This window comes from Elephas maximus, chromosome 23 (assembly GCF_024166365.1).
Source record: "Elephas maximus indicus isolate mEleMax1 chromosome 23, mEleMax1 primary haplotype, whole genome shotgun sequence".
Taxonomy (NCBI): domain Eukaryota; kingdom Metazoa; phylum Chordata; class Mammalia; order Proboscidea; family Elephantidae; genus Elephas; species Elephas maximus.
In genome coordinates this window covers 56,927,735-56,948,608 of record NC_064841.1, presented here as the reverse complement: position 1 = coordinate 56,948,608, position 20,874 = coordinate 56,927,735, and the positions used below count along the sequence as shown (strand labels likewise).

Here is a 20,874-nt window from a genome sequence, read left to right as displayed (position 1 = left end):
TTAAAAAAAAATGAAGAAACCCTAAGAATCATGTGGGACTCCATCAAGAAGAATAACTTGTGTGTGATTGGAGTTCCAGAACAGGGAGGGATAACAGAAAATACAGAGAATAGTTGAAGATCTGTTGGCAGAAAACTTCCCTGACATCATGAAAGACAAAAGGATATCTATCCAAGATGCTCATCGAACCCCATATAAGATTGATCCAAAAAGAAAATCACCAAGACATATTATCATCAATCTTTCCAAAACTAAAGATAAAGAGAAAATTTTAAAAGCAGCCAGGGATAAAAGAAAGGTCTCCTACAAAGGAGAATCAGTAAGAATAAGTTCAGACTACTGAGCAGAAACTATGCAGTCAAGAAGGCAATGGGATGACCTATATACAGCACTGAAGGAGAAAAATTGCCAGCCAAGGATCATATATCCAGCAAAACTCTCTCTCAAATATGAAAGTGAAATTAAAACATTTACAGATAAACACAAGCTTAGAGAATTTGCAAAAACCAAACCAAAGCTACAAGAAATAGTAAAGGAAATTGGTCAGAAAATCAATAATATCAGATACCAACACAAGGTCACAGAACAGAACATCCTGATATCAACTCAAATAAGGAAATCACAAAAACAAATTAAGATTAATTTTAAAAATGCTTTTTCAAAATGCCTTTTAAAATAATATTGCTTACTATATATTTAACACACAATTCCATGGCTGATATGATTGCACCAGCATCAATCATCAATTTCAATTCTTCAGCAAATTACACATTTTGTGGGGCATAGGGGTGCCTGATATCTGATTATCCTAACCACTGTTTTCTCTATCACTTGCTCCTGATAAACAATTTTAAGAGTCCAAAATTATGACTTACTATATTTTTTGTACTTTGTTTTTCCAGAAACCCTGGTGGCATAGTGGTTAAGAGTTCAGCTGCTAACCAAAAGGTCCCCAGTTCAAATCCACCAGGTGCTCCTTGGAAACTCTGTGGGGTGGTTTTACTCTGTTCTAAGGGTCATTATGAGTCAGAATCAACTCGACAGCAAAGGGTTTGGTTTTTTGGTTTTGTTTTCCAGGTATTTTCTAGGCAATAAAATATATCTGTACCTAAAAAAGCAAGTCAGGATTTTCATTTAATAATACTCTCAAATATTACAAAAAGCTCTTCAGATGAAATAACTCCATTTTTGGAGAACTATATTATACAAAACTCTTCATAGTCATCCAATATTGGTCACCGCTCAACTCATGCCATGGTTATTAAAGTTCTGAAAGAGGCTCTCACCTGCCCAAGCTCTTCGTTAAGGTTTGACGTCCTGGCCATTGCAGGAGTGTCATTTTCCATGTAATACATATCTATGTCCTGAGAGAGAAAGAGAACACTTCAGAAAATAAATATTATTACACTTCATTTATATAACAGAGAAAAAAAATTAAGAACAGATAAAACCACTGCATTTTGATGTAAATGCTAATTTTACACTTTGGGGGTGAAGAAACGGTGGCTATTACTGCAGAAAAGCACTGTGATACAGGAGAAAACATTATATACGGAAGGTCTGGTTTCATGATTTTTCATGACTTAGACTAATGGAAACTTCTAAACTCAGTTAATACATCTTTCACAGTTCATACTTGTGAAGATCAAATGAAAAATGTACCTGAGCTGTCTATATGGAATCAAACTGACAACAATTCAAACGTTTAGACAGGAAATTTAGGGGGCAGTGAGTTTATGTTAATGGGATAAGAACGACCCAGAAAAGGAGGGTGAGAATGGTTGCGTAACTCAAAGAATGTCATCAATGTCACTGAATTGTACATGTAGAAACCACTGAATTGGTATATGTTCTGCTGTGCACATTCTCAACAAAAACAAAACAAAATAAATTATTTTAAAAAATACAGAAATATATTTAATCTGTTAAGACTTAAGAAAATTAACTACACTGAGTATTTCTCCCTTAATACTTTTATAAGTGTGTCAACAAATAGATATAAACTATTTCATCACTAATTATTAAAAAAACAAAAACTTCAAATTATTGTTAAAAAAAAAAGCATCTGATCTGCAAACACTGGTTGCTGAAATCCACAAAAGTCAAGACAGTCTCCTTCATCTTAGAAAATTTGGGGATTAAAACTAAGGAATAATTATACATCAAGAGTTAATAGATTCTATCTAAAGATCCTAACTCCACCCTTAAAATGAAAATCAAGTTTACTATCACAATGAATTCTGAAATACAATTAACACTAAACACACCAAGAGATCTTTTCTTCAGCATTAGACTCTACAAGTTTGAACAGTAGCTTCAGTTGTTTCATCATTACCCAACCAGACATAGCTCAACAGCAAGCGTCCTACCTCCAACATCTTCCTTAATCATCACACAGCCTTTTGCAGTACGTACTGTTTCCCTCCCCATTTCGAAGATTTAGAAGCTGAGAAGTTAGGGAACTAGTCACCACAAGCAGCTTGTCCCCATCCTGAAGTCTTCCTCATTTTATTACACTGTCACATAAGTCTACTAATAACTTTCCCACCCTCATGAGGTGTTTTAAATTTTTCTTTTAAAACTTTGTTTTTGTTGTTGCTGTTGTTGTTTGTTTGTTTGTACTTACTGTTGTTGAAAGTGTTTTAAACTTAAATAGACAACTTCTGGTGATTTTCTACCCAACCACTTTCAAGTCACTTAAACTAGCTAGAGAAATCCCTAAGTCATTGGAGAGGCCCCTATTGATGACCCCTTGCCCTAATTCTAACATATATGCCAACACCAGTTCTGCCTGGCCAGTTTAGCCTCTCGATAGACCTAACCATAAATGAACCATGCTCTTCTTTTTCTATGAGCTTAATTAAATGCCTAAAGCTCTGAGATAGTATTAGAAAACAGTGTTTGTCATTTCCCCAGCAGTTCAATTTGTAAACTCTGCTTTAACACTCACCCAGTTTATAAAAAGGGCTTGCGTGTACTTCACAACCTCAAGAGTCACCAACAGGCTAATGGGAATAAGATTGTTGTACAAGATGATGAACGTCAACAGGTTGTATCCAAAATTATCTGAGGTTGTGTCTGGGGAAGAAAACGAGAATATGTGAATAGCTTTAGTTACAATCTCCATTCAGTTTATTTTTACTTTATTATTCCGGTATTTTTCTAAAAGGTGTTCACAATTAAAGTCTCTCAGTCTATACATAAATTTAGAAACTTAAACCAAGTAGTTATTTAGCACCCACTATGTGTCAGGAACTATGAATAAAATACTATTAAGATAGTCCCTGCCAACAAAGAGCTAGCTTTTAGTAGGAGGTAGGGTGAGGATGAGCAGAAGCTCTGTGTGACCATGCTCCAGGGTATATATCTAAGTGAGGAGTTCACATGGTATTGCAGAAACACAGACAGAAGGCTTTCAATGGAGAAGCACGGTCACTGATGGCCACCCAGAAGAAATAATGCTCAAGTCATGTTTTGAAATACAGGGAGAAGGCAGCTAATTAAAAAGAATACAGAGAAGATGACCAGCATCTGAAATGGTTGAAAGAAGTATCTACAATCTCATGGAAACATGGCTACAATTGGGACACTGCAACGAGTTGGTAAGATGGAAAAAGTGCACACAAGCGAGACAGGCAGACAGAAGCAGGTAAAAGCCTTGAGTATGTTAAAAGAGAAGAAGAAAAATGTCTTGAGGGAACAAGATTTCTAAGGGCTGAAATCCAAAGCAGAGCAGGATCATCTTGAACAGGAGGGTGGACCAGGGCAGGCGAACAAAGCACAAGGTTTGTAGGTATCAAAAGAGGAAGTTCTTCCCTGATGGTCATGAAATTCGGGGTGAAGTAAAAACTAGTACAATCTTCTCAATTTGGGAAGAGGCAGGTGAGGGCTGCAGCAAGCCAAGGGTTTGACTAGTATTAACAATGCCTCTGATGGGAACTGGAATTAAAATAAAGATAGCAGAAGACTAAGGTCAGAGTCTAGGAATTTGTAATGGTTCCAATCCACAATTACTGAGTTTTTCCCCACAAGAAATCAAGTCAAATGGTGATGGCTTGATTCAGAGTTGTGGAGGGTAGTTGCGATGAAAAGATAAGGACTTCTAAAGGATAACAAGGGTGTCTGCATACAAATCATCAGTAGTGTTATATTTCCACCATCCTTCATTTTCTACTCACTACCAAGCCTTCCAGGGAAACCCTGGTGGCGTAGTGGTTAAGTGTTATGGCTGTTAACCAAAGGGTCGGCAGTTCAAATCCACCAGGTGCTCCTTGGAAACTCTGTGGGGCAGTTCTAACCTGTCCTATAGGGTCGCCATGAGTCAGGATCGACTCGACAGCAATGGGTTATGGGTACCAAGCCTTCCGTTTTTCCTGATGACTGCTTTTCTTCTTGATACATTTCTTTGCTACACTTTTCTTTTATTGAATTATAAAGTCGCTAAATAATTAACAAATATCCCTCAGGTATAACATTTGTTTAGAAACAAATCTCTAGTTTCCAATTAGAATCATATATAATTAATCATATATTAAGTTATTTCTTAAGTCAGCTATTAAACACCAGTCAAAAGAGTCTTTATATCACTGTGCATCATGTTGAGGAGTAAAGCACATTTGGCAAGACCCAAAACCAAAGTTGAAGAAACCCTAGAATATCTGGTTCAAAGCCAAGAAATATGGAAGGTGTAAAAAAGAAAAGATTGACTCCACACTCTTTGTATAAAGATTCTGGTCAAACCAAAATAATCAAGTGGAGATGAGCAAGGACAGAATCTGATAGGAACTGAGGTCAAAGCTCCTACAGTGACAATGCAAGATGGAAGCCTCAAGGCTTTACCAGAGCTACTCATACTTGACCATAAAGATAATTGTTAACAAGCAAGACAGAAAGCATTATAGATGGCAGAAAGACCATTCTTCCACCGTACATCACGTAGTTAGTAATGGAGTATGACATTATACCTGAGAAAGTTAAATGTCTTTCAGTTTTCCTGAGGCCTGTACAGTCTCAAGGCTATACCTTTACCTAGACCATAATGTTTTGGAGCTACATATATATACCCACAGTACTCATCTTCACATTTGAATCTAGACACATAACATGGTCTAAGTCCAAATTTTAGGAACTTAGACCAATGGATTGTGTTCCAACCTATAATCAAAGCCACAGGTTCATTTCCCACATTTGTAAAGTGGCAACAAGAGTTCTCATTGGCAGCTAGAAGGCTAAGTTTTCTAAATGAAATAATTAAAAGAGGAAAAAATGTTTTGATCATTTTAACCAATAAATACTTAAAGACGAGAATAAAAATAACCCCAAGAAAATATTCCATGATTTTAAAATTCAAATTTATCATTAAATATTTTGTTATTAAATTTTATTCATTTTCTGGAATGACTGCGTAAGGAGATTAGCAGATCTTCTCCCCAAAAGAGCAACAATAAACCTGGACAAATTTGTCAGAAACAATCATTTAAAGTCTCTAGAAACTGATCATGAAGCATATAAAAAATTAAAAAGCATATATTCAAGAAAATCTACAGACTCTCAATAAAAACATTAGGAGGCTCTGGCATTTAAGGTAGAGGCTATTCCCACTCCCCTGCCCTCAGATCCTTGTTGCTGAAGTTATACTCAGGGTCAGTGGGTGGGTAAAGCACATCATGAAGGCTGGAAGCTCTAATTTTCTCTCCATCCCAGGTCCATGCTGTAGAAATTGTACCCCAGGATGGGACAGGCTGTTCATCCCAGAGTGGGGCAGTTTATCAGGACAGGAGACAGTCTGAGGGTGCTTACATGTGGAGCAGAGAATGAAAAAATCTGTACCAAGGGCACATAAAAAAAAAAATCCCAGTGACTAATAATTAGGGAAGGTTAATATCCCCACAATACTAATAAGGGCAAGCAAAACAGTCAATCAGCTAGAAATTTAACTGAGACATCCATGGAAAGACACAGCCAAGCAAACTTTGGTAAGATCACACACATCTCTGGTAGTCCAGAAGACTGTGTTCATGGGTAAGGCTGCTCCTGCTCAAAAAAGACCCTCTTCAGAAAGGTAATTGTGAGCTACTAATTCCTGATAGAATGTCCCCAAATGCTGAAGACATTCCACAAGCCACACACAGATCCAACAGCAGAGGGTAGAATCCTTAATAGTTGAAGGGTTTTAAGTACCCTGAACAAGAAGAGGAGTGACTATTCATGTAGATGGGGTTTCTTCCTGGGGTGATGACATGTTTCAAAATTAGTTGGTGGTGAGGGTTACACAAATCTATGAACATACTAAAAATGACTGAACTGTCCATATTTAAGAACTTAAAGATAAAAATAAAAAACAAGAAAATAAACCTGAGCAGTACCATCAGAAGCTTCACATTGCAGGAGAAAATAGACTTCACAGCATTAGAGAAGGCAAGTCACTAAACAAATAAAAAGCAACAACAGCAAACCCCAGGAGAATGAGGAAATCAGTTTCTGGAATTCCTACAATATGTTATTTAAAATGCCGATTTTCAACAAAAATTTATGAGATGTGCAAAGAAACAAGAAGGGGGGAATAAAGCAATAAAAACTGACTTTGAGGAGGTCCAGATGATGGATCAAGATTTCAAAACAGCTATTATAAGCATATTCAAAGAACTAAAGGAAAATGTATTTAAACAATTAAAGTATGATGACAATGATTCATCAAATACAGAATATCAATAAAGATAGAGAAATTAGTTTTTTAAGTGCCAAATAAAAATTCTAAAATTGAAAAGAACTGAAATGAAAAAAAAATCACTAGATGGGATCAACAGTAGATTCGAGCTTGCAGAAGACAGTATAAGCAAACTTGAGAGATCAATAGAGATTATACAATCTGAAGAACAGAAAGAAAAAGAAATAAAAAAAATTAACAGAGCCTCAGAGGCCTGTAAGAGAGTCAACTGTACCAACATACATATAGTGGAAGTATCAGAAGGAAAACCAAAAACCAAACCCAGTGCCGTCGAGTCAATTCCAACTCATAGTGACCCTATAGGACAGAGTAGAACTGCCTCATAGAGTTTCCAAGGAGTGCCTGGCGGATTTGAACTGCTGACCCTTTGGTCAGAAGGAAAGGGGAAAGAAAAAGGTTAGAAAAAACATTTGAATAAATAATAGCTGAAAGCTTTCCAAATCTGATGAATCTACAAATTCCAGAAGCCCAACAAAACTCCAAACAGGATAAACACAGAACTACTGAAAGACAAAGAGACAATGTTGAAAGCAGCAAGAGAAAAATTACTCACATACAAAGGGAACACAATAATATTGACAGCTGACTGTTTATCAGAAATAATGGAGTCCAGAAAGCAATGGGAGGATATATTCAAAGTATTAAAAGAAAAAGAATGTCATCCAAGAATTCTATATCCAGCAAAGCTATCCTTCAGAAACGAAGGTGAAATTAAGACATCCCAAGACAAAAACTGAAATAATTTGTAGCTAAAAAATTTGTAGCTAGCTGCCTTAAAAGAAATGATATAAAAAAAAGTTCAACAAGATGAAAGGCAGTGACACCAGGCAGTAACTAAAGTACAAAAAAAGACCACCAGTAAAGGTAATTATAAAACAGTATTATTATATAGTTTTATCCTCTCTTCTATTACTAATTTTTTCAATGCCAAACAAAAATTATAAAATTGCATTGTTGGACTTACAACATTTAAAGATGTATATGACAGCAAAGAGAAATTGATAGAAAATGAAGCCAACCAATTCAGGGAAGTGACACTAGTTGGTAATTCAAATCCATAGGAGGAAATGAAAATTACTGGAAATGCTAAATACATAGTTGATTTTAAAAACTGTATCTTTTTTTTTCTTTTTAGCATCTTCAAAAAGACACAAGACTATATAAAGCAATAACTATAACATTTCATTGTTGGGTTTATAACATAGACAAATTATACATAATAAAATAACACAAAGCTGGTGACAGAATGGAGTTATACTGTAGTGAGGTTTTTATATTTTACTGGAATTAAATTAGTGTCATATTAACTTCACATGAAGTAGATATTTTTTATTTGATTTTTTTTTATTGTGCTGTAGGTGAAACTTTACAGAGCAAATTAGTTTCTCATTAAACAATTAATACACATATTGTTTCCTGACATTGGCTGCCAACCCTGTGATGTGTCATTACTCTCCCCTTCTTCACCTTGAGTTCCCCATTTCTGTTCGTCCAGCTTTCCTGCACCTCCTACCTTTTCATGCTTCCTCCCAGGATGGTGTGCCCATTTAATCAAATACATGTGGCTGAACTACGTGTGTTAATATGTTTTATAGGCCTATCTAACTTTGGCTGAAAGGTGAACTTCAGGAGTGACTTAAGTACTGAGTTTAAAGGGTGTCTAGGGGCCATATTCTTGGGAGTTCTCTAGTCTCTGTCAGACCAGTAAGTCTGGTCTTTTTTTGTGAGTTAGAATTTTGATCTACATTTTTCTCCAGCTTTGTCTGGGACTCTCTATTGTGATCCCTGTCAGAGTAGTCATTGGTGGTAGCCAGGCACCATCTAAATGTGCTGAACTCAGTCTGGTGGAGGCTGTAGTTGTGGTCTATTAGTCCTTTGGACTACTTTTTCCCTTGTGTCTTTGGTTTTCTTCATTCTCCCTTGCTCCAGACAGGATGGGACCAGTAGACATATCTTAGATGGGTATTCACAAGCTTTTAAGACTCCAGACACTACCCACCATAATCAGATGTAGAACATTTTCTTTATAAACTGTTATGCCAATTGAGCTAGATGTTCCCAGAGACCATGTCCCCAGCCCTCAGGCCAGTAACACAGTCCCTCAGGGAGTTTGGATGTGTCTATGAAGCTTCTATGACTGCCTTGGTCAGGTTGTGCTGACTTTCCCAGTATTGTGTACTGTCTTACCCTTAACCAAACTTACCACTTAACTATTTTCTAGTTAGTGTTTTTCCCTTCCCACCTCTCCCCTTCCTCATAACCATCAAAGATTGCTTCTTTCTGTGTGCTAACCTTTTCTTTTTTTATAACAGGGGTCTCGTATAGTATTTGTCCTTTTGTGATTGAGTTATCTCACTCATCATAATACACTCTAGATTCATCCACGTCATGAGATGTTTCACAGATTCATAATTTTTCTTTATCATCACATGGTATTCCATTATGTGTATGTGCCATAGTTTGTTTATGCATTCATCTGTTGATGGGCACTTAGGCTGTTTCCATCTTTTTGCTATTGTGAATAATGCTGCAATGAACATGGGTATGTGTATGTCTATTTATGTGACGACTCTTGTTTCTGTGGGATACAGGAGTGAGATTGCACTGGGCTGGGTTTATGGTATTTTTATTTCTACATTTTAAGGAGGTGCCATCTCGTTTTCCAAACTGGTTGTACCATTTTTCAATCCTACCAGCAGTGCATAAGAGTTCCAATCTCTCCACAACCTCTTCAACATTTTTTTTAATTAGTGTCAGTAATGTGGGGTAAGATGGTATCTCATTTTCATTTTGATTTGTATTTCTCTAATGGCTAGAGATTGCAAGCATTTCCTCATGTGTCTTTTAGCCACCTGAATGTCTTCTTTGGTGAACTTTCTGTTCATATCCTTTGCCCATTTTTTAATGGGATTGTTTGACTTTTTGTTGTAGGGGTGTTGGATTTTCCTACAGATTTTAGAGAGTAGACCTTCATCAGATTTGTCATAGCCAAAAATTTTTTCCTAGTCTGTAAATTCTCCTTTTACTCTTTTGGTGAAGTCTTTTGATGAGCATAAGCCTTTAATTTTTAGAAGATTTCAGTTATCCAGCTTATCTTCTGGTGTTTGTGTATCATTAGTTATGGTCTCTATCCTACTTATGCCATATATTAGGGCCCCTAGCATTGACCTTATTTTTTCTTCCATGATCTTTACAGTTTTTGGTTTTATATTTGGGTCTTTGATCCATTTTGAATTAGTTTTTGTGCATGGTGTGAGGTATGGGTCCTCTTTCACTGTTTTGTAAATGGACATCAAGTTTTGCCAGCACCATTTGTGAAAAAGACTGTCTTTTCCCAATTTAACGGACTTTGGGCCTCTGCCAGAGATCAGGTGACTGTAGGTGAATGGATTTATATCTGGGTTTTCAATTCTGTTCCATTGGTTAATGTGTCCTTTGTACCAGTACCAGGCCATTTTGACTACCATAGCTGTATAGTAGGTTCTGATGTCAGATAGTGTGAGGCCTCCTACTATGTTCTTCTTCAAAAAATGCTTTACTTATCCAGGGCCTCTTTCCTTTCTGTATTAAGTTAATGATTAGTTTTTCCATGTCATTAAAGTATGCTGTTGGTATTTGGATTGGGGTTGCACTGTATTTGTAGATTGCTTTGGATAGAATTGCCATTTTCACAATGTTGAGTCTACCTATCTATGAACATGGTATGTTTTTCCATTTATGCAGGCCTCTTCTGGTTTCTTGCAGTAGTGTTTTGTAGTTTTCTTAATATAGGTCTTTTACATCCCTGGTTAGATATATTCCTAAGTATTTTATTTTTTTAGGGACTCTTATAGGTGGCATTGCTTTCCTTATTTCCTTTTTGTAGTTCTCTTTATTGAAGTACAGGAATCCAACTGATTTTTGTACAGTTATCTTGTATACTGCTATTTTGCTGAATCTTTCTATTAGTTCCAGTAGTTTTCTTGTGAGGTTTTTTGGGTTCTCTATGTATAGCAACATATCATCTGCAAATAGGGATAGTTAACTCCTTCATTGCCAATTTGGATGCCCTTTATTTCTTTTTTCTTGCCTTATTGCCCTGGTGGTACAGTGGTTAAGAGCTACGGCTGCTAACCAAAATGTCAGCAGTTTGAATTCACCAGCCACTCCTTGGAAACCCTATGGGGCAGTTCTACTCTGTCCTATAGGGTTGCCGTAGGGTCACTATGAGTTGGAATCGACTGGCCAGCAGCGGGTTTTCATTTTTGATTGCTCTAGCTAGGATTTCCGGTACAATGTTAAATAAGACTGGTGATAAAGGGCATCCTTGTCTTGTTACTGTTCTCAGGGTGAATGTTTTCAGCTTTTCTCCACTCAGAATGATGCTGGCTGTTGGTTCTGTATAGATGCCCATAATTATGCTGAGGAGTTTCTCTTCTACTCCTATCTTATTGAGAGTTTTTATCAGGAATGGGTGTTGGACTTTTATCAAATGCCTTTTCCGCATCAATTGAGGTGATTATGTGATCCTTTTATTTATGTGGTGGATTAGAGAGATTGATTTTCTAATATTGAACCATGCTTGCATACCTGGTATGAATCCCACTCAGTTGTGGTGTATTTTTTTTTTTAAACGATGCTGAATTCTATTTGTTAGAATTTTGTTGAGAAGTTTTGCGTCTATATTCATGAGAGATATTGGTCTGTAATTTTCTTTTTTTGTGGTGTCTTTGCCTGGTTTTGTTATTAGCGTTATGCTGGTTTACAGAATTAATTTGGAAGTATTCCTTTCTTTTTCATGTTCTGAAATACTTGAGTAGTACTGATGTGAGCTCTTCTCTGAATGTCTGATAGAATTTTCCACTTCAACCATCTGGGCCAGGACTTTGTTTTTATATTTTATTTTATTTTTAATTCTTTTGCAAATCTTTATGATCCTGTGTTCCATTTTCTCACCTGTTCTGGATCTCCAATCACATCCAAGTTCTTGCTCTTGATTACATCCCACATAGTTCTTAGGTTTTCCTTATTCTTTTCTGATTTTTCCTCAGACAAAGCGGCATCCATGGATTTGTCTTCAATTTCATTGATCCTGTCTCCCATTTTTCAAATTTGCTCCTAAAGCCTACTATTGCATCATGTCCATTTCTGAAATCTTGTTTATCTTTCGGATTACTAATTGTTGTTTTTATATGTTTGTAATTGTTTATTTTGACATTTTCTTCTTGTATTATTTTCCTGAATTCTTCTATGGCTTTATCCGTGTTTTCCCTGATTCTATCTGTATTTTCCACGGTTTTGTCTATTTTTTCTTTAGTTTTATCTGGGCTTCACTTCACCTCTTTCCTAATCTCTTGGAGAGACCTGAATATTAGACATTTGAATTCTTTATCAGATAGTTCCAGCACCTTTTCTTCTACTAAAAGGTCATCTGGTGTTTTATTTTGATCGCTTACTGGAGCCATGCTGTCATATATATATATATACACACACACACACACATATATATATATACATACATATATATACGTATATATATACATGTTTTGATACTCTGCTATCTCCTAGACATTCAGGAATTATTTTCTTTGTTTATTGATTGCAGGTTTGTTTTGTCCTGCTTTTTTGTTTTATTTTGTTATGTCTGGATAAGTGGGCTGGGTGTATTTTTTTCTGTAGGTACAATAGTTCTCACCACCTTGCCCAGGTGAGCAGGGCTTGTCAATCAGCGATGGTGCAGCAGGGCAGGTTCGTGGGGGGGCAGGGAAGGATGAGTCATCTGCCGCATGAATTGGGGCCAGCATGGCAGGGCCTGGGGGTCCGAGGTCTGCACTGGTCTCACTCAGGCTCATGGTGGTTGATGGGGCAGGGCTGGTGGGTGGCATGGGAAATGATCCTGGGTTTCATGCCAGTGCCACTTGGGGGCATGGTACTCAGTGGAGCTGAGTCGGGTGTAGCGCAGGGCATGCTCTGGGGGTGCAGAGGTCCACGCCAGTGCTGCTTGGGGGCAGAGCATTCAGAAGGGCAGGGCTAGGGGGTAGCATGGGGCAGTGTCCAGGGGTCAGGAAGTTCGTGCTGGTGCTGCTCAGCGTCGTGGCACTCAGTGGATCAGGGCTAGAAGGTGGTGTGCAGCAGGGTCTAGGGGTCCGGAGGTTCATGCAAGTGTTGCTCAGAAGCATGGCGCTTTGTGCACAGTGCAGAGAGGCAGAAGGGAAGGGAGAGGGTGTGATGTGCAGAGCCAAGTGGTAGAGAAATAAGAGAAAGAAACAGAAGCAAAAAAAAATAAAATGGTGGCACGGTGGCAGTCGGTGGGTGTGGGTGAGGCAGACCCAGGGAGGTCATGTTCTGGTGGCTCTCTAGCTGAGCAGTGTGGCACTGCCCATTGAGAAGGAGTAGGGGTGGCATACAGGGCTAGGTGGGTGGGAGAAAGGAAAGGAAGTAAGGGAAGGAGAGAGAAGAAACAAACAAAAAATACGGCACTGAGAAAACCAGCCATTGGGGGTGGTGCAGAACTGGGGTGACGGCAAGCTGGTATCTCTCTTGCTGGGCAACACAGCATGGCCAGTAAGGAAGGGGTGGACGTAGCACAGGGCCGGGTGCTCTGTCTTCTATTGGAAGCTCCATGAAGTTGCCTTCCCGTACTCACTGTCTGGAATCATTGGTGGCTGTACTCCAAGATGGCAAATTCATGTCATGTTAGCTGGCAGGGAACTGTCACTCAGTAGCTCTCCTTGCTCTCTGTTCTCTGTCAGTTTCTTCTTCCATCTGGTGCTTGATCTAGTTTTTTATCCCTTCATTTGATGTTTAGGGTTCCAGGACTGACATTTGTATCTATTTTACTTAGGTTTTTTTGATCTTTGCTGCAGAAGAATGGCATGGTGCTTCTGTCTATAGTGCCATGTTGGCTCCGCCTCCTTATGCTTTTGACTTTATGATGTAAATTCTGACAAACAAAGATGTATACTGTAACCCGCGGAGTAACCACTAAGAAAATAATTCAAAAGATGTAGAAAAAAAACCATCATTTGAGTAAAAAGCAATCCCCTAATGTGTCCATCTTCACTTCAGCACATGACTCATAATCTTTCAATCTTCCTTGAAAGGCTGGCATTATATACAGTAGCTAAAGGGAAGAAAAAGGTGCATGACTACCCCTGAAAGAACTTTCCAAGGGTGGTTTTGTCCTACATCAATAAACAACCCACCCAACACTTACCCATCTTTTTGATGTACCAGTTCTTGCCACCTTGAGACCCATTCCAGTAGAGTGCCCCCACTGAGCTCACCAAGGCCATGACCAGGAGGATACCAAACAACACCAGGATCTGCACATTAGTCACTTTCTCAACATTTGATCTCTTCAGCGGTGCTTTGGTTGAATTCTGCACAACAGCATTAAAGTCAGTAAGGAGAACAGAACAGATTTGGGGACAAGGGGTGGGGACGAAAAGAGGTAAGACAACCAAATTCAACAACTGTTAAGTAAAAGACAATATTCTTTATTAAATGGCCAATGTGGGGGGGGGAGTATACTATGCTCTTGAATCAACAGCTAGTTTTAGATAAGACAGAAGACACACTCTGCCAGTTTAAAGAACACATTCCACTCTCCATGATTCAATCTGTAATTACGGTGATTACATCTTGTGATAAAATTAGCCACCTTCATTGCCTTAAAACACAACAGATTCTAAATAATTTAAGTCTAATTTAAAAGAAATCAGGATGTTGCTAAATCAAGAGAAACTAGAGATTCTATACTGTAAGACTTTAGAGAGAACCATCTATGTAAAAACATAACTCTACAATAAACCTATCAAGATAAAAATTAGTACCTATTTCCCTCCAGTAGCTCAAAATTTAATTGAGAGAGAAAAAAAAAAGACACACACAAACACATAAAAAAAAAATTTTAGTTGAGAGAAAAAAAAAAGACAAACACATACACATCAATAATGCAACACAACATCAACAGGTATCAAAATAAATGGGTGGACAAAAAAAGTTCATTTGGAGAACTGTGAACAAGAAATAAGCAGGAAAAGTCAGGAAAGGCCTAGTGAACCAGAGAAACTTAAACAACATCCTGAATCCTAAACATAGGGTAGACAGAAAGGTTAAAAAACAGGGGGAAAGGCAGTTTAGGAAGACAGCCTTAACACAGGCTTAGGGTCCATAAACGGGTATTATCTGCTCTTTCTCTGAGGGCAGGGAGAGTAGGGGGAGGGAGGGATGAGCCTGGCTAGAGCCAAGGCCAGTGTGGGGAATCAAGGTCCAGGTCAGAAAGATTCAATAAGGCCAGGTTCAGTGATCACTGCATGTCAGGTTGAAAATGTAGGACTATATCTTCTCAGCAGTGGAAAAGTCAATAGAACTGTATGAACAAGACAGTGATACACTAGTAGTCATTTTGTAAAAAAAATTTCTTAAGGTACTTGTGCTAGTCAGAATAATACTCCCCCCAAAGATGTCCGGAAACCCTGGTGGCATATCCTAATCCCTGGACCTTGTGAATATGTTACCTTACATGGCAAAAGAGATTTTGCAGATATGATTAAGGATCTTACAATGGGAAATTATCTTGGATTACATAAATAAACAAACAAATAAAACATTTGCTGTAGAGTTGATTCTGACTCATGGAGACCCCATGGATCTCAGAGTAGACCTATGCACCAGAGGATTTTTAATGGCTCTGATCTTTCAGAAGTGGATCGCCAAGGCTTTCTTCTAAGGTGCCTCTGGGTGAATTCTAACCACCAACCTTTCAGTTAATAGCTGAGCACTTAATCTTTCATGCCACACAGAGACTAATTTAATCACGTGCATCCTGAAAAGTAGAAAATACAGAGAACCTTTCTTGACTGTGGTCAGAGGGAGGCATGACCACCGAAGAATGGTCAAAGAGATGTGATGTTGCTGGGTTTGAAGATGGAGGAAGGAGACCATAAGCCAAGGAATACAGGCAGCCTTTAGAGTCTGGAAAAGGCAAGGAAGTGGATTTTCCCCTAGAGCCCTCACAAAGGAACACAGCCCTGCCAACGTCTTGATTTTAGCCCAGTGAGACCTGGGCTGGACCGTTCTCACCCTACAAACTGTAAGGTGATAAGGCTGCGTTGTTACCACTAAGTTTGTGGAAATGTGTTCTGGCACAATGGAAAACTAATACCGTAGAATTGCAGATGGTCGAAGGGGATGTTGAGGAGGGAAAAGCCAGAAGGATTCATTACAACAATCCATTCCTGAAAGTGAGCAAGAGGCTGGATTAAACCAGAAACCAGGAAATGGACAGGAAGAGATGGGCACAGGAGACTTCAAGGCACAGGGCTCCTTCCATGACTCAGGAACTCTACCTTTTTAGATCAAGTGATTTTAAAACCTGTAAGGCACCTTTGTTGTTGCTGTGTGCCGCTGAGCAGTTCTGACTCATAGCCAACCTATATGACAGAGTAACACTGCCCAGTGGGGTTTTCTAGGCCATAATCTCTACAGGAGCAGATCACCAGGTCTTTTCTCCTACAGAGGCTCTGGAGGTTTCAACATTTTGTTTAGCAGCCGAGTATATAATCATTGCCCCACCAGGGCTCCTTGTAAGGCACTACCCATTCCAATTGAGTAGAACTGCCCCATAGGGTTTTCAAGGCTGTAATCTTTATAAAACCAGATCACCACATCTTTCTCCCGTGGAGCTGCTGATGGGTTCAAACCACTAACCTTTTGGTTAGCAGCCAAGCACTTAATTGCTGCACCACCAGGGCTCCTAAGATGGTGACTTGCATCAAACTTAAGTTAGCACTCTCATCCACTATTTCAATTCATCTGATCGTTAAAAGAGCAAGGATAAAAATGTCTCCAAAAACAAGAATACAAATTAAGCCACAATGTGAAAATAAAACCGAGATGAAACTTACATAGGCAAAATTTATTTCTAAGCTCCATAAAAGAATTTCATACCACAATGCCGCTGAAATTGCTATCTGAACTGTACTGCAAAATCCAGAAATACTTTGCCATAGTTTTCTTTTTTTTTGGTAGATCTCAAAACAGCATTTATTTTTTTATGAAGTAGATAAAAGTAGAATAGAACTGAATTTAAAATATAAGGATTTATAAATATGATTTTGCTGAATCACAATGTAAACTGTATTTCTTACAGAGAACTATAATGAATACCAAAAGATTTTTTTTTTTTTTTTTTTCCTGTCCTGTGTCAACAGAAGGTCTGGAGAGCATGACCGCCGGGATTCCTCCAGTCTCAGTCAGACCATTAAGTTTGGTCTTCTTATGAGAATTTGGGGTCTGCATCCCACTGCTCTCCTGCTCCCTCAGGGGTCCTCTGCTGAGCTCCCTGTCAGGGCAGTCATCGATTGTGGCCGGGCACCAACTAGTTCTTCTGGTCTCAGGATGATGTAGGTCTCTGGTTCATGTGGCCCTTTCTGTCTCTTGGGCTCTTAGTTGTCATGTGGGCTTGGTGTTCTTCATTTTCCTTTGCTCCAGGTGGGTTGAGACCAATTGCTGCATCTTAGATGGCTGCTTGTTAGCATTTAAGACCCCAGACGCCACATTTCAAAGTGGGATGCAGAATGATTTCATAATAGAATTATTTTGCCAATTGACTTAGAAGTCCCCGCAAACCATGTTCCCCAGACCCCCGCGCTTGCTCCGCTGAGCTTTGAAGCATTCATTTTATCCCGGAAACTTCTTTGCTTTTGGTCCAGTCCAATTGAGCTGACCTTCCATGTATTGAGTGTTGTCTTTCCCTTCACCTAAAGCAGTTCTTATCTACTGATTAATCAATAAAAAAACCCTCTCCCACCCTCCCTCCCTCCCCCCCTCGTAACCACAAAAGTATGTGTTCTTCTCAGGTTTACTATTTCTCAAGATCTTATAATAGTGGTCTTATACAATATTTGTCCTTTTGCCTCTGACTCATTTCGCTCAGCATAATGCCTTCCAGGTTCCTCCATGTTATGAAATGTTTCAGAGATTCGTCACTGTTCTTTATCGATGCGTAGTATTCCATTGTGTGAATATACCACAATTTATTTACCCATTCATCCGTTGATGGACACCTTGGTTGCTTCCAACTTTTTGCTATTGTAAACAGAGCTGCAATAAACATGGGTGTGCATATATCTGTTTGTATGAAGGCTCTTGTATCTCTAGGGTATATTCCGAGGAGTGGGATTTCTGGGTTGTATGGTAGTTCTATTTCTAACTGTTTAAGATCACGCCAGATAGATTTCCAAAGTGGTTGTACCATTTTACATTCCCACCAGCAGTGTATGAGAGTTCCAATCTCTCCGCAGCCTCTCCAACATTTATTATTTTGTGTTTTTTGGATTAATGCCAGCCTTGCTGGTGTGAGATGGAATCTCATCGTAGTTTTAATTTGCATTTCTCTAATGGCTAATGATCGAGAGCATTTTCTCATGTATCTGTTGGCTGCCTGAATATCTTCTTTAGAGAAATGTGTGTTCATATCCTTTGCCCACTTCTTGATTGGGTTGTTTGTCTTTTTGTGGTTGAGTTTTGACAGAATCATGTTGATTTTAGAGATCAGGCGCTGGTCGGAGATGTCATAGCTGAAAATTCTTTCCCAATCTGTAGGTGGTCTTTTTACTCTTTTGGTGAAGTCTTTAGATGAGCATAGGTGTTTGATTTTTAGGAGCTCCCAGTTATCGGGTTTCTCTTCATCATTTTTGGTAATGTTTTGTATTCTGTTTATACCTTGTATTAGGGCTCCTAGGGTTGTCCCAATTTTTTCTTCCATGATCTTTATCGTTTTAGTCTTTATGTTTAGGTCTTTGATCCACTTGGAGTTAGTTTTTGTGCATGGTGTGAGGTATGGGTCCTGTTTCATTTTTTTGCAAATGGATATCCAGTTATGCCAGCACCATTTGTTAAAAAGGCTGTCTTTTCCCCAGTTAATTGACACTGGTCCTTTGTCAAATATCAGCTGCTCATACGTGGATGGATCTATGTCTGGGTTCTCAATTCTGTTCCATTGGTCTATGTGTCTGTTGTTGTACCAATACCAGGCTGTTTTGACTACTGTGGCTGTATAATAGGTTCTGAAGTCAGGTAAGGTGAGGCCTCCCACTTTCTTCTTCTTTTTCAGTAGTGCTTTGCTTATCCGGGGCTTCTTTCCCTTCCATATGAAATTGGTGATTTGTTTCTCTATCCCCTTAAAATATGACATTGGAATTTGGATCGGAAGTGCGTTAAATGTATAGATGGCTTTTGGTAGAATAGACATTTTTACTATGTTAAGTCTTCCTATCCATGAGCAAGGTATGTTTTTCCACTTAAGTATGTCCTTTTGAATTTCTTGTAGTAGAGCTTTGTAGTTTTCTTTGTATAGGTCTTTTACATCCTTGGTAAGATTTATTCCTAAGTATCTTATCTTCTTGGGGGCTACTGTGAATGGTATTGATTTGGTTATTTCCTCTTCGGTGTTCTTTTTGTTGATGTAGAGGAATCCAAGTGATTTTTGTATGTTTATTTTATAACCTGAGACTCTGCCAAACTCTTCTATTAGTTTCAGTAGTTTTCTGGAGGATTCCTTAGGGTTTTCTGTGTATATAATCATGTCATCTGCAAATAGTGATAACTTTACTTCTTCCTTGCCAATCCGGATACCTTTTATTTCTTTGTCTAGCCTGATTGCCCTGGCTAAGACTTCCAACACGATGTTGAATAAGAGCGGTGATAAAGGGCATCCTTGTCTGGTTCCCGTTCTCAAGGGAAATGCTTTCAGGTTCTCTCCATTTAGAGTGATATTGGCTGTTGGCTTTGCATAGATGCCCTTTATTATGTTGAGGAATTTTCCTTCAATTCCTATTTTGGTAAGAGTTTTTATCATAAATGGGTGTTGGACTTTGTCAAATGCCTTTTCTGCATCAATTGATAAGATCATGTGGTTTTTGTCTTTTGTTTTATTTATGTGATGGATTACATTAATGGTTTTTCTGATATTAAACCAGCCTTGCATACCTGGTATAAATCCCACTTGATCAGGGTGAATTATTTTTTTGATGTGTTGTTGGATTCTATTGGCTAGAATTTTGCTGAGGATTTTTGCATCAATGTTCATGAGGGATATAGGTCTATAATTTTCTTTTTTTGTAATGTCTTTACCTGGTTTTGGTATCAGGGAGATGGTGGCTTCATAGAATGAGTTGGGTAGTATTCCGTCATTTTCTATGCTTTGGAATACCTTTAGTAGTAGTGGTGTTAACTCTTCTCTGAAAATTTGGTAGAACTCTGCAGTGAAGCCGTCCGGGCCAGGACTTTTTTTTGTTGGGAGTTTTTTGATTACCGTTTCAATCTCTTTTTTTGTTATGGGTCTATTTAGTTGTTCTGCTTCTGAATGTGTTAGTTTAGGTAGGTAGTGTTTTTCCAGGAATTCATCCATTTCTTCTAGGTTTTCAAATTTGTTAGAGTACAATTTTTCATAATAATCTGAAATGATTCTTTTAATTTCATTTGGTTCTGTTGTGATGTGGTCCTTCTCATTTCTTATTCGGGTTATTTGTTTCCTTTCCTGTATTTCTTTAGTCAGTCTAGCCAATGGTTTATCAATTTTGTTAATTTTTTCAAAGAACCAGCTTTTGGCTTTGTTAATTCTTTCAATTGTTTTTCTGTTCTCTAATTCATTTAGTTCAGCTCTAATTTTTATTATTTGTTTTCTTCTGGTGCCTGATGGATTCTTTTGTTGCTCACTTTCTATTTGTTCAAGTTGTAGGGACAGTTCTCTGATTTTGGCTCTTTCTTCTTTTTGTATGTGTGCATTTATTGATATAAATTGACCTCTGAGCACTGCTTTTGCTGTGTCCCAGAGGTTTTGATAGGAAGTATTTTCATTCTCGTTGCTTTCTATGAATTTCCTTATTCCCTCCTTGATGTCTTCTATAACCCAGTCTTTTTTCAGGAGGGTATTGTTCATTTTCCAAGTATTTGATTTCTTTTCCCTCGTTCTTCTGTTATTGATCTCTAGTTTTATTGCCTTGTGGTCTGAGAAGATGCTTTGTAATATTTCGATGTTTTGGACTCTGCAAAGGTTTGTTTTATGACCTAATATGTGGTCTATTCTAGAGAATGTTCCATGTGCGCTAGAAAAAAAAGTATATTTTGCAGCAGTTGGGTGGAGAGTTCTGTATAAGTCA

At 38.3% G+C, this 20,874-nt stretch overlaps 1 protein-coding gene across 1 annotated transcript in view; it reads right to left on the bottom strand.

Moving 5' to 3' along the window:
• Positions 1 to 20,874, bottom strand: part of ATP8A2 (ATPase phospholipid transporting 8A2) — a 705,555-nt gene that overhangs the window by 459,490 nt on the left and 225,191 nt on the right. Inside the window, exons 11-13 of the mRNA XM_049867411.1 lie at positions 13,923 to 14,088; positions 2,951 to 3,078; positions 1,287 to 1,364 (exon numbers count right to left, since the gene is read on the bottom strand). Coding sequence (XP_049723368.1) covers positions 1,287 to 1,364; positions 2,951 to 3,078; positions 13,923 to 14,088 — 372 coding nt within the window. The remainder of the gene's footprint in view (positions 1 to 1,286; positions 1,365 to 2,950; positions 3,079 to 13,922; positions 14,089 to 20,874) is intronic.